The following is a 13,487-nucleotide window of genomic DNA, read 5'->3' as shown; positions in this document are numbered from 1 at the left end:
CGATAGACTGTGTAACAGTCCACATATTCTTCTTGTAAATAATCACTCAAATAAACAAAAATTTCTTACAACAGTCCATGTGTATCTGACTTGCTTTTTATTTTTACCCGTTATCCTAACATTTCACACCTTTTCCCACTGAAATAAACAAAGACAGTGCAGACAGTACAGGTTTCATGTAAAATTTTATAAAAATATCACAGGTGTATTAGTGCCTTCACATTTACAGGGAGAAAAGTTGGCTGAAAGGAAACATCAGAGCGATATTTAAAATACTGTACTTGTTGGATTGAGTGGTAATAGGTCTGTGGAGACTGAGCACTTGTTCTCAGGCATGAACGAACATTCAGGCTCTAATCTAAAACACTATGTCCTAGTCAGGAGGCACATCCTCCGACGTTCTAGATTTAACAAAGATATAGACAGTGTGAACACGCTCATTTGATTCTTTCACCACGTAACCATCACTTACATAAATGCATCATTAAAAGCAGCAGTGTAATAAAAATCTGTACTTAAGGATAAATATTTAATATAGTATCATTTCATCTAATGTGAAATAGGAAGAGAGCTTTAAACATTTTCATCTCTACAGTAACACGAGTGGAATACCCTGATTCTAAACGTTTACTTTCAATACTGAAGAGCGTTTCAAATGTTCACAAATACTATTAAGACATCCCTAAGAAAAAGCAAATATTTCAAATGAAACAAAAATGTCAAAATAACACAAAGAGGTATGAAAAAATTTCACCACAAAAATCATTAAAATCTGAGATTTACTGATTATTTTCCTAAAATTCACAAAGAGGGGAGGAAGTAATTATTGGTGACATTATCGCTGCTGCTTGTGCTCTTTTCATCTAAAAGTAAACTCTTTGTTGTCTTACACATGCTCAAGAGACAAACTCTGTTAAAGGAGAAAGTCTGGTGATATTCTGTGTTCATCTTATAACCAACAAATAAATAGACCAAAAGCCAACAATGAATTAATTCTACTAGAATTTACAAGTTTGGTCTTTGTAGCCAAAGTCTGATACGACTTATCCCTCTGCGTCACAGACTACTGTCGAAAACATATCAAGTTCCTTAACTACAGTGAAAGCAGGCAATGTAATTTACTTTCAATCAGTCCCACACATGCAGTCCTGTATGCACTCACTAAAGCCCAAAATATTAATCCGCTCTTGAAAACAGTTCCCAGCAAATGCACAATTCACTCCTGTGTGAGGAACGTTTGCCAGAAACTACAGTGCCGAACTATTTGGGAAAATAATTCAGCCTTTTTAAAAACATAAGCATACAGAATGTGTTTGACCAACAACCACAAGAGTCAGAAGTACTGAGAGGTGAACCAGCACTTTGTTGGCTTTGGTCTTTCATGGGGTTCATTGAAAATAAGAAAACCAAAAAATATCATCAGCCTTAAACCTGAAACCTAAAAATACAACTGTAAAACACTTGAGGCGAGGGGGAAACCACATCTGGGGAACATCTGCCGCAGTCGATGCTGAAACCTAGATAATGGGCTCTATCATGTGTCCACAGAAAGGAGCAGCCGATCTCCGCCATGCTGATTGGTATTGATTGTGACTCGCAGGGAGACATCAGTAACTGCTGTCACAATGTGAGGCCTTGACAACCGCAGCTCAGATAAAAAGGATGCGATACGGAGAAGGGGAGGGAGGAGCGGGCTTTATCGTTTCACGGATATCAAAACTAGTCCGCAGCAGGTTAGAATAACAGATTACCCAGCCAACATGCGGTGCGACCTGAACGCTGCGTGTTGGTTTCATTGTTGCACACAGGTCGACTCCGTTCTCTTCGGTCTGATGCAGAATTAAGTCACAGTGCAGAAGTGGAGAACAAGCCTTACAAATCTCATTATTGCTTCCCGTACCTTCTGTTTCTCTGTCTCTGATTATTAGAGGATGAGGCGATACAATATCCAGCATCCAAATGTGACCCAGTGGCTTGTCCAGCTCAGCTCCGACCACTTCTGAATGGTATGATGGGTTATATCGTCCTGTAGGGGGCAGTACATACTACGTAAGCTCAATGGGAAATGGGCTCAACGCCTTCACACAACCTTAAAACATTTTTACAAAAAAAAAAAAAAAATAGGATACATCATTCATTTCTTTTTACTTTCTGGCCAGATATTAGAACAATCTAAAAATACTCGCGTATGAAAATAATTATATGGCAGCCCTCGTCTCTCCTTTGAACTATAAATACCACCGCTGAGGTTACATTCGCATCTAGAATTTCACATGTTCAAATGGCACATAGTGTGCTATACAGTTTGTGAGTGCAGAGTGTAATTTTAAGTTGGCATGTATTGCATGTATTGCAAAGATCCCTCCTCTGCTGCTCCTCCTCATGTTTCTTTTAATTTTTCCCCCAATAAAGTGTTTCTTTTTCCATGCTTTCCTCATACAAATTAAGGGTGGATGATGTGCAGGCTGTAAATCTCCTTGTGAGTTGGGATGTATAAATAAAACTGACTTGACTTAATAGAGTTCTTCTAAACATGGTGACCTCACCTCATCCTCCTCCATGTACTCCACGCTGGAGTTGAACACAGAGCCCAGGTACGTCAGGTGGAGTATTGCCAGTGCGCTGAATGCTATGTTAATCATATACACCCATAGCGCCTGCAGGGGGAAAGACAAGGTGTCATGTAAGAACAAGGAATCAAATTCTCTGACAATTTTCTTTTCCAATGATAAAATGGGCTGTTTGGTCTTGAAGAGTATCTATTCTTTCTCTCTCTTCAGGCTCCTGCTTCCTCCTGATGAAGCAGATTAGCCGAGTGTTTCGCTGTTTCACTCTCACAAAATAATAATACCTTGCATAATATTTAGTAATGAGTGATGAGAATGATTTGAGAGCACACTTTGTTATTTTAATGTATTAACATCTAAAATGTGATGCAGGCTGCTTCTTCTTGGCATAAATCATTATTCCTCCTCCCGACAGCTCTTGATGTGTGTAACCAATACAACATAAGGGATTTTTTGCTGGGCACCCTGCCAATAAACTCCCAAAATACATCGACTGAAAGCACAAGGTGGACTGTGGCCGACTGCTGTACTTCAACTGCTGCACGAGTTTCTTTTTGTTTTGTTGTTTTGTTTTCCTGGCATTAAAACCTGAAGCCGACATTTTATCTTTATAATGATTAGACTGTTTACTGTATTTTCAAAAAGACAGCAACTTTGCCTGCTGAAGCTAAATCATGGAGAAACATTATAAGGGGTGTGGGTTTCATATGCCACAAAACAGAGAACACATTATTTTCCGAATGCTAACCAGCTCAAAAGAGCCACTAGGTGGGCACCCTTTGAGCGTCTCCTGCTCTGAAGGGAAGTGCCAGCAATGCCGGTTCAATAGCCATTTGCGCAGATAAACTAGCTGGAGCAAAGCCAGAATATGCTCATGTATGTGCAAAACACCGCAGGCCTGTGGTTGGAATAGAGACCTCAGCATGAAGCAGAATCAGAATAAAATGAACTACAACTAAACAGAAATGAAAATAAAAGCAAAATTCTTCATGCTGAGCTAACAGCCTCCTGGCTCTGGCCTCATATTTACTGAGAATATTTAGAGACTTGTGAGAAGCATCGATTTCAAAGTACCAAACTCTTACTTCAATATTCATACAAAAGTGAGGAGCCCACTGCTAACCTTAAATGACTCACAATAAAGGCACATCTTTCTCAAAACAGAGAAGAAAGAGAAAGGTGCACTTTTTACCTTTTTGTTCCTGTGAGTGCAGCTCGGCTGACATTTTTTTGACAGCACGCAGGCATTAAAAATGACTGCAAGCCTTTTCCGCAACACTGAAACACAAAACACGGCCGAAGCATTAAAATGAAACCAGAGGAAGTAGAGTTCTTTTCCAGCCACGAGAGGTAAATTACAGGCACTGCAGTGAACAGAAACAGTGTGTTATAGCAGGTGCAATTAACCATTACTGCAAAGCTAAGCACCTTCTCTAAATGGAAAGGTCCTAATGTGGAAAAGAGACAACATTAGCTGGCTCTCACCGTGCTCAATGTACGTGATGAACCCAAGAGATATTAGTACTGCACCCAGATGAAAACTCAAACCCTGGCAGACACGAGAGCTTGAATCAGAACAGTCCACTTGTTTAAGCAGACATACAGCAGTGCAGGGTATAACTGCTTATGTAAAACTTGGGAGACGATCCCACATAGTACTCACATGCAGGAGGGCGCTGGCTGTATATGTCACCATGACGGCGGAGAACGTCCCAAATTTGAGAGCACTTTTAAAAACATCTGTGAGATGAGAGCAACGGCTTTGCGTGTGAGCGTCTGTTTGAATGAGCCATTTTCATGCCGTTCATAATGAGGACAAAAAGCAAAAGCAGCTGCTGCCATCAAGCAATCACTGCTAATGTTATAACTCACAGGTGTGCAGAAAGCGAGACATGGGCAGATTCCACGACGTTACCACCTCCACCATCGACCGGGGAAACTCGATATTCAGTGGCTTGGATACGGTCATGTCCCTGCAAAACAAAAAGCAAAGGTGAGTGAAGGTGCCAGTGGGGCTTTTTTTTAAATGTGAATACAGAGAAACACACTTTATATGAATAAGTGCACATGCAAGTCTGACCACTTTAGGTTTTCTTTCTCCTCTGTGAAGCCTGCCCCAGCCAGGGTAGCAGTGGTCTCGCTCAAGTAACCAACAAAATAATTGCTGAAGTGGAACGACATCGTGTTCTCGTACGCCAGCAACCACCTAAAGCAACAACATTAAAAGAAGAAGAAGAAAGTGGAAAGTGATGGGTATTACGTTCTAATTTTAGGTTAATGAATTAGTTAAAAGGAAGGGATACGGGACACATACTTTGCCGGTGTGCCTCTGAAAAGCAAAAGAACAAAGAGAGAAGGTGAGGCAGTTAATGTTAACCATACATTAAATTCATAGAAATGTTCTATCGACTTGCCATGTGATGAACTACGCCGCATTTTTCGAGATGGTGAGACAGTTGTGGTAAATGAGAGGGTGAGACGGGTGTCCTGGGGAACGATGTGGACACATGCATGCAGGTAAAGGCGTTGCACATGTGGCAAACAGAAAATCCATTAAAGAATGGAAAATATATGGATTCAATAGGTGATTCACTGACGTGGGCGACTGATTACCTGATCTTCCTCCTCTTCTTGCTGTAAACAAAGGAGGCAACGGAAGATGAGAATTAAGCCAATGAGCAACCCAAGCCAGAGGATAAACAGGGATTTTGGTTTGTTTACACTCCGCTCACCTTCGTAGTAGTTTGTCTCCATAGATTGGTATGAAATAAGGGAAGAGATAGGGTGCTACACAGTTGGAAATAACAAGGCAGACCTGGCTCTTCACCCAGCTAACAGACACTTTGAAAAGCCACGAAAAGCTCTGAGGAGAAGAAAGGGTCAGAGATTTGAGCAGTTAGCAGCCTGTCTCAGGATAAATCTTTTAAATAATCCTCGCCTCCCTCCTTCTTCATTACTTAAGAGATGCATTGTATCGCACTTACCAGCTTACGTCCTTCCAAAGCTTCTTTGTAGCTGCTGAAGCTGATCCAGGGACCAAAGATGACTGTGCCCACAAAGTAAATATATCCCATGAATTCAATGGGTGAGGGCACACTGGTCACAACGCCTCTGTCCAAATCGAAGGCCAGAGAGATGGCTTTCATGGCAACCACCATCTGTGAACCTGGACAACAGCAGCAGAACTTTAATATATTCCAACGCAAAACAATTATCAATACTGAATATAATGGAAACCCCAGGACAATCACATTCATTGCTTTTATCTAGCAGTAATGTGTCGAACGCCACTGCCTACAGAAAAGAGGCCTGGCCTACCTCTCATCTTGTGCCAGTTGGTGGTGTCCATCATGTGCAGCTCTCTGATAAAATTGGATAGGAATAGTTTCAGTTTTGTTGTAGTGCTCACCAAACATTCACCAAAACAACTTGACTCTGAGAGGAGTTCACTCCAATCACAGACTTGATGTCTCCTGAGCTGTCGGGTATCAGAGGGGGGCTCTCTTACCCCAGCAGCAGGTAGATGAGCACAGTGATGGAGAGGAAGGTGCCTCGTATGGTAGAGTGGCGGCACAGGAACAGGAAGAGGTAGCAGAGAAGGCTGAGAAGGACCACCCAGATCATATGAAGCTCAAAGAACAGGTAGAGAGCGTAGAAGCCTCCTGCCACCGTGCTCAGGTGCTTCACAAACGAGGGGAGGCCTGACAGTGCAAGAAGTAACAAAGAACAGGTGATTACAACGACACAAGCTCCGTGATGGGGGAACAACGCTGAGCGGGCACGAAATAACCGGACTCTCACCCAACATCCAGAGAAGCCGACACAGCAGGCAGATAAGCAGCAGCTGCCATACCTGCTCCAGGCCCTGCTGAGCCGTAGGCAGCAGGCAGCCATGAGCGAGCTCCTGGAAAAACTTCTGGCGGCTGAACACTCCCATCACTGAATTTAAATTAAACAAGAAAAGAAAAAAACAGCAGTGGGAACGTGAATCTGTAATCTCAGAGTCAGCATCTATGGCTACAATGCATAATCACAACACACTGTATGTGCATACAAGAAAGTGGACACACACAGCACTTCAAACTTCAAATCCCAGCAATCCCTGCACCTCACTACAAATCCGTGCAAATTAATTAAGTGATGACAGTGAAATACTTTTATGCTAATTTCCAGGATCTACATATTCGATAAAGAATTTAGAGTTTGCAACGGACACTTCAAACTAGATCTATGAGGATGATGATGATGATGAGTCAAAATGAAAATCTCAGGATAAGAGAAAGCATGCAGATCATAGCACAATTAAACACCCCTCAGCATTGGGTGCATTGAAGACCTATTTACAGGGCCGTATGAAGAGTTTTACACACATGCTATTCTGCAGGGCATGCTCTCTCTCTCCGCAATGCAGTCGACCAGGGGGGACGAGTTGACTCACACATGCCTACCTACAACCGCTGCATTAACAGAACACGCTGCTCGGCGCTGTGCGACTTGCCAGAAAGCAAAAACATCTCAGATTTATGCGGGGAGGCTGGAAAAGGTCGCCAACCTCGCTTCACCTAACCAGTGGGATTTACAGTTTTCCTACCAACGGCACTGGGGAGCTTTCCCCCAGCCCCCCACGCAGCTAACTGGACGCCCCAGGCATGTCAGTTTGTTTTCCAGCGGTAGACTTACCCTCTTCGGAGCAGCAGCCGGAGATTCTGCCTGGCGTTTCTGCCGAGCTGCTTTCCCGTCCCTTCACGGTGTGAGTGTGTGTTGCTGCCGCTGTGTTTTTAAGCACACTCGGTCCAGATGCTGCTTATCTGGATCCCATTGTCACAGCATCAGCACCACTTTGCCTGTCGTGTAAGCAGCCAAGGCGGAGACATATCAGCCAATCGGCTGCCTAGATTCAGGCCAGTCAGCCAATCAATGCTGTCGTTATCCTTAAGTGGCAGCCACAGCGTCCAATCAGAATCATCGCCCACCATTACCGGTGTCTGCTGACCAATAGGATGTGTACAGCGTGCAGATGGAATCAGACAGGGGACACTGAACTCTCATCTGGCTCGAAGAGAAGTGGTAGGACAGGGATGAACTGCGGATAGTGCCCGTAATATCAGTTAACATTTAACCTACAAAATTAAAACAAAAATGCAATCATATGTGATCTGTGATCAATGACCTAATAAACATTAGTAAATGGTTTGTTAACCATTCATAAAGCTTAACCACAAGTTTATAAAGGATGCCTTATTAGAAAGGAGTAAAGGTATTAAGAAAACATGCTTCTTATTCTAAAATAATCGTTATGACCTATGCAGCTACAAAAACCTTTCTCTAAATTTGGCTATATGTAGCTGTGCTATTGGGAAACATTCTTATTTAGTCTTATTTCTAAACCACTGTGTAGCAGTTAAAGCACCCCTTGAGAACCACAACTAAACTGAGTGACAAAAACAGGCCCAGCAAATGAAAGCGTGAAGGCACCTTTTTGTCATTGTGCTCTGGGCCTTTTTTTTCCCTCCCTGCATCAGGATTGCATTGCAGGTCACAGAACAATATGGTCATTTTGATGCAGTATGACAGGCTGATAAGAGGTCGGTTAGAGACAAGCAGGCAGACAGTTTTAGGTCAATTTAAAAATCCCTCTAGTGCCAGCAGCAGAGCAAATCTGACAAATCTTTTTGGCCTGTAAATCCTGAATACCACCCTCATGCCAGTGATGCAAATAAAAAAAAAAGAAAAACCCAAACCACATTGCAGATCGGATGCTTTTAGTTACACCTACAAATGAAACGGTTCATGAATAATAATTTCCTCAACACCAGTGCTTTAAGTATTAGCATAACATTTGGAATTGTTTTCGGTTTAAATGGAGAATTTCAATGTCCATGCTGTGAGGTCTAAATGTTCTGACAGCAGCTGATGCATGAGACAAAGAAAACATTTATTGTTATAAAACTGATATACATTGACTGTAGTGACTGAAACACATATAAAGTTCATTAAAAAAACACACATAAAACAAAAACAAAAAAACAAGATATCAGCAGGCTGATATGTCAACAATCATCTTAAACCTGCAGCTTTAGAGTGCAATGATGCATACAGCAACATGACTATAACACAATATGTTTGACTTGTCTCCCTCCCTTGTCTCTGGGGTCAGCGTCAGCCACAGAACAGCAGAGTTCCTCCTAAGTTGCCATTTAGCAGGTTTAGCACTTGCTGTTGCAGGAAAAACCTCTGCAAAGTAGTTTTCTCACTTAATACTCCACTCTGCTTTCGGACATGAGAGATTTTAGTACACACAAATCAACAACATGACACTTGTATCTCAAATAACAGAATTGCTACTGTGTATTTACATACTTATTGGAGAAAATGACGGGAAAGTTTCATTAATCACAATTCTTTTCAGATAAAATGCTAGTTAATTCATATTCAAGATCATAATTTATAGCAAGAACTGATCATTACCTCACAAACTGTTAAGTACAGACTATAGCCTGCAGGACAAATGCATTAGTTCAGGTCAGTTACAGATCCTTCTTACTACCACAACAGTATTATTTACCAAATAGCAGTGGGGGGAAAACAGATTTCATTTTGTCAGTAATTAGAAAGTGACAGCATCCTAAATACAACTTGCTGTTATGAAATAAAAATAGCAGCATTATGAGTTCAGTCCCACACAGTAAAATAAAGGCACTGTGTGCAGCAGTACATTCACAGAATACATACATCAGAGGAGCGCTAAACAAAACATGACAACTTAACGCCACACACAAGGAAAAAGTAGGACATGGCAGCAGAATGAGCCCAAATGAATTTAAGTTTGAGCTAATGTGTTTGACAAATTGTCCTACACTTTTTCACACAAAGCACAAGTCTTGGAATAAGCAGTAGTGAAATGTGAAGCACTGTGGTTGAGGCAAGTAAGAGGTTAAATTGTACTAAAACAAAATACAGGACTTGTTCACTGTTTGTGTTTAAACAGTTCAGGATCACAGCACAATCTCCAGGTCATACGCGATTCTTTCGTTTTTGTTGTGCTCAACAACGCTGTGCTGATCTTGGGGAGTCATTGTGCGTGGCTCCTCCTTCACAGTATTCTTATTAATCACAACTCCCGATTTGCTTAAAATATATTCGTAATTTCTTTTAACATCGAGTAACGCTGAAGTGAGGTACTGAGGTGAAAACATCTGTAGTGAAGGTGGGAGTTCTGGCTGCTGGGCGAGACTGGGCTCTGTGAAGGCTGAAAGGTAGTAGTTCCTGAAGAAGCTGGGTACTGGTGAAGGTGGACGTGGCACAGGGTAAGGTTTCTTCAACACCGGTAAAGGGATTTCTGATATGATTCTTGTATATGAGGCTGGAGGTAGGGCATTATGGGTTTTGGATAAAAGTGCAGGATTCTGGGGTGCGAATGAAGCAGCCTGTTTGGTAGTCTGCAACTGCGTCACAGTCACGTTGCTCTGAGTAGCGTCATCCAAATCAAAAGACTGCTTTGGCTCAGGTTTGTCCAGCAGAGACTCAGTGATAGAGGAATCTGTTTCAGACTTGGTCTGTGGCAGGAATAAAACGTGGTTATGAAGTCGACAGTAGCGCGTGCCACACTTGTGGCACCTCCTGCCATCTTTGACATGCAGTAGTTTATGACGCTTGAGGTTCTGACTTGTATTGAAAGATCTATCACAGATGTTGCACTGAAACAAAAACTCGTGAGTGTGTTGGTGCTCAGTGAAATCTGCCTGACTCCTGAAAAGCTTTCCACAACTTTCACAGATAAAGAGCTTTTCTTCTTCATGCAGCTGTTTGTGTTTTAGAAGCTGTGAAGCATTGGGGAAGCTCTGGTCACACAGCTCACACTGATACCCACCTGCTGGTACAAATACAGGTTTTAGGAGCAGAGTGGGAATCATTTTCCCAAGATCTGGGATGCCTGCTGGTAATTTAAATGGTGATACTTTGTTTGGACTGGATGTTGTTTGTGGTTTGAATGTTTTTGTTTCAGTTTCAGTCTCATCCCCTTCAGTTAACGTTCCTGATTCCTGGAAAACACACATACAGAAGAGATACCCTTCAAGTAAATGTTATGCTATCTAAATATAATTATAACATAATAAATTGTACAGAATTTGTGTTTTCTAAAAGCATGAAATAAATACAGGAAATAAGATGTTGTGGCTTCTACCTTTGGCACTAATGGAGATGATGGCGTCTGTGTTTCTTCCATCAAAACAGAGGACTTTAGTTTCATAGGGGCATCACCTGCAGATTGAGTTGTTTTTCCTTCCTCTTTCATACTGGCTTTACGGTACTGCCTTTTTCTACGACCGTAAACCCTTGGGGGGCAAAAAAAAGAGTTAAAAACAGTTTCATATATCTCTTCGACAAAGCATGTATGCTTTATCAAACACAATAAAGATGTTCAGCATTAACAGCATTAGCTTGTGATGTGAGGACAACTACTGCCGCAAGGCTGTGACAATGCAGTAAAAAGTTCAGGCAGTTAGCTGTTGCACTGCATAATTATCCATAAACAGTTATATTTCTTGACCAGTTGTTTAAAATGGCACTCGGGCTGCCACTGAAGATTATTGATTAACCTGCCAATTATTTTCATGATAACTCGACTGATTGTTCAGTCTGCAACATGTCAACAAAAAATCTCATCACAATCTTTTGTCCAACCAACAGCCCAAAATCCAAAGACTCTTCATGTACTACTATAAATAACAAATAAAAACAGTAAATCCTTAAATTCTAACAAGCTGGAACCAGGAATTTTTTTACATTTTTGCTTGAAAATTGACTGAAGGGATTAACTGATTATAACAATAGTGGGCAACTAATTTTACTGTGATCAAATTAATAATTAACTGACTCATTGTGACAGCTCTTAATGGCTCAAACATAACAACATGCATAGCTTGTAAACAGCAGTATTTGTTTGTATAGCAAGAAGCCCGACACTGGGGTGTTGCGGGCAGGTGTACAAACATAAAGATTGTGAATCCTTGCATTGCTGCTTTATGACATATTATCTCCAGGCACATGGAGCACAAGTGCCTTTAAACAGGAATGTTATTATCAATTGGTCTGCCACTTTCTTTCTCAATCCAACTGTTTTTTCTGTTTGTTTGTTTATTTCTTTTTACACAATACAACAACAGAAATTGTAAATTTTAATGGAAATGGTAAAACATGACATTTTCAACATATTTAATTTGTTTGAAAGCTCAAAACGCAGAAATGTTCAGCTTACAGTCATAAAACGAAAAGCAGAAAATCCTCTCATTTGAAAAGATGTTTACGCCCTTGCAATCGACTAATTGATTAATCATGTAATTGTTTCAGTTCTTTATGAAAAAAGTGACTCCAATTCAAGTGGCCTCCTCTAACAAAAAGACCAAAAGTAAGACTTAAGTAATAACACGAGGGAATTAAGTATATTTTAGCACAAAATTATAAGTGAATTATAAAGTGATTTTGCCATGTTTTGTTGTTCCAGGGTTACTAGTTAGCCAAAACGCTATTAACCCCAAATTGGGGCTCTTATGAATTACTGAGAAACAAACTACATACTATAACAATTTACAGTGTGTTCTCGTCGACAATATCTCAACTCAGTTATCTAGCTGACAACGTTATTTTACATTTCTTACCATTTCAATTTTGTCTTGTTGCTCGGGCTCTGTTTAGTGCATGTAAACACCGAAGGCACGAAGTCGGGATTGTCGACGTCCATGGACGCTTCCCCTATAAAAGACACAACAAACATAATTTTTAATTTCAGAGATAACTTTAGAGACACCTCATCTTCCATCAAAATAGCCTAACGACATCACGGTTAGCTTACCCGATATAAAATGAGCGCCACAAATACGTGCATTCCCTTTAAGCTCCTCGGCACTGCCGTTCACTTTCTGGATCGCTTGTAGCCACAAACGTCTCCGGTTTGCCTGAAACAGACGGTATCCAGACGGTATTCTGTAAAACTTCAGTTTACTAGTTAAGGAATGTCGATTTTTGCAGCCGGACACGCAACATGCCGACATTTTTCTTTAAAACAGGTCAGACTCGTTGTTTAGCTTCGGTTAAGGAAGTTATCGACAGCAACACACTTCGACTTCCGTTGCCAAGACGCGCGCGCATCCTCGAAAAAAAATATTTTTGAATACTCGGATTGGTTTGTTTTAACGACTTCTAGACTTCTGTGATGTCGGCTCAAAATCTAATGTATTTTATTCAACAGGTAAGATATCGGTGGATTGTTAGTGAATAGCGATTCCAGCAAAACTACAGTGTTGAAGAGAGTTTTGTCGTGGCCGTTTGCTTCTTTGCTTTTGGCAGAGCGACACACAGTCACACGGCGCACTGAGGACCCCTGCTGGCCGGTGTTGGGATCCCTTAGATTCAGTGGCCTGAGTAACTACATGTTTTATAACGCTTTATAAGAGAGAAAATACCCCACAGAAACAGAGAGGTCGCAAATTTTGATAGCTGTGCTTCGGGTTTACTGTTAAACTAGAAAGCTATCAAACTTTATGATCCCCATTATATGTGGAGTCCATTTTTTTCTTTACAGTTATGAAACTTTGTGTGTGTTACAGTGTAACAAATTTCAGTGTCACTGCTACTGGTAACATCTATCAACAGCCCTATATAATAATAATATGAATTCATAATAATAAATAATAATTAAGGTTATGGGGGAAGTTGTCTTGGATTAAGGGAACTGCTGTATTCAAACCAAACATCATTATAAAAACACAAGCAGTGAGAACATGTAACACGTGCATCAGCCTGAGGCAAAACAGCCGAGCAAATCAGTTACAAATCCATTCACTCTGTTAAAAATGACAAAAAGCATACATTTAGAAACACACACACACCTTGGTCAATAAATAACAGCAAACAAACTCA

General features: G+C 41.0%; 1 protein-coding gene across 3 annotated transcripts; it reads right to left on the bottom strand.

Annotated features, from left to right (window-relative positions):
- Window positions 1-168: 168 nt before the first annotated feature.
- LOC124063229 (protein-serine O-palmitoleoyltransferase porcupine-like) lies at window positions 169-12,927 on the bottom strand. Of its 3 annotated transcripts, XM_046396657.1 has the most exons (18): window positions 12,421-12,927; window positions 12,227-12,320; window positions 10,753-10,903; window positions 7,248-10,609; window positions 6,369-6,506; window positions 6,076-6,268; window positions 5,886-5,929; window positions 5,552-5,733; window positions 5,300-5,430; window positions 5,181-5,201; window positions 4,882-4,896; window positions 4,648-4,773; window positions 4,440-4,540; window positions 4,231-4,307; window positions 4,053-4,116; window positions 3,760-3,845; window positions 2,547-2,657; window positions 169-2,026 (listed from the first exon to the last, which is right to left on the bottom strand). In XM_046396657.1, exons 5-18 carry the CDS (start codon window positions 6,502-6,504, stop codon window positions 1,925-1,927), a joined length of 1,389 nt encoding a protein of 462 aa, XP_046252613.1. In that variant the 5' UTR covers window positions 6,505-6,506; window positions 7,248-10,609; window positions 10,753-10,903; window positions 12,227-12,320; window positions 12,421-12,927; the 3' UTR covers window positions 169-1,924. The 3 variants fall into 3 exon arrangements, 2 of the variants coding, with proteins under 2 accessions (XP_046252613.1, XP_046252612.1); XR_006844072.1 differs by lacking the exon at window positions 4,053-4,116; XM_046396656.1 differs by lacking the exons at window positions 169-2,026; window positions 2,547-2,657; window positions 3,760-3,845; ... (9 more) ...; window positions 6,076-6,268; window positions 6,369-6,506 and having other exon boundaries at window positions 8,482-10,609; window positions 12,421-12,743.
- Between the last annotated feature and the right edge of the window lie 560 nt (window positions 12,928-13,487).

Source organism: Scatophagus argus, chromosome 8 (assembly GCF_020382885.2).
Source record: "Scatophagus argus isolate fScaArg1 chromosome 8, fScaArg1.pri, whole genome shotgun sequence".
Classification (NCBI taxonomy): Eukaryota; Metazoa; Chordata; class Actinopteri; family Scatophagidae; genus Scatophagus; species Scatophagus argus.
This window is presented reverse-complemented; position numbering and strand designations above follow the sequence as displayed.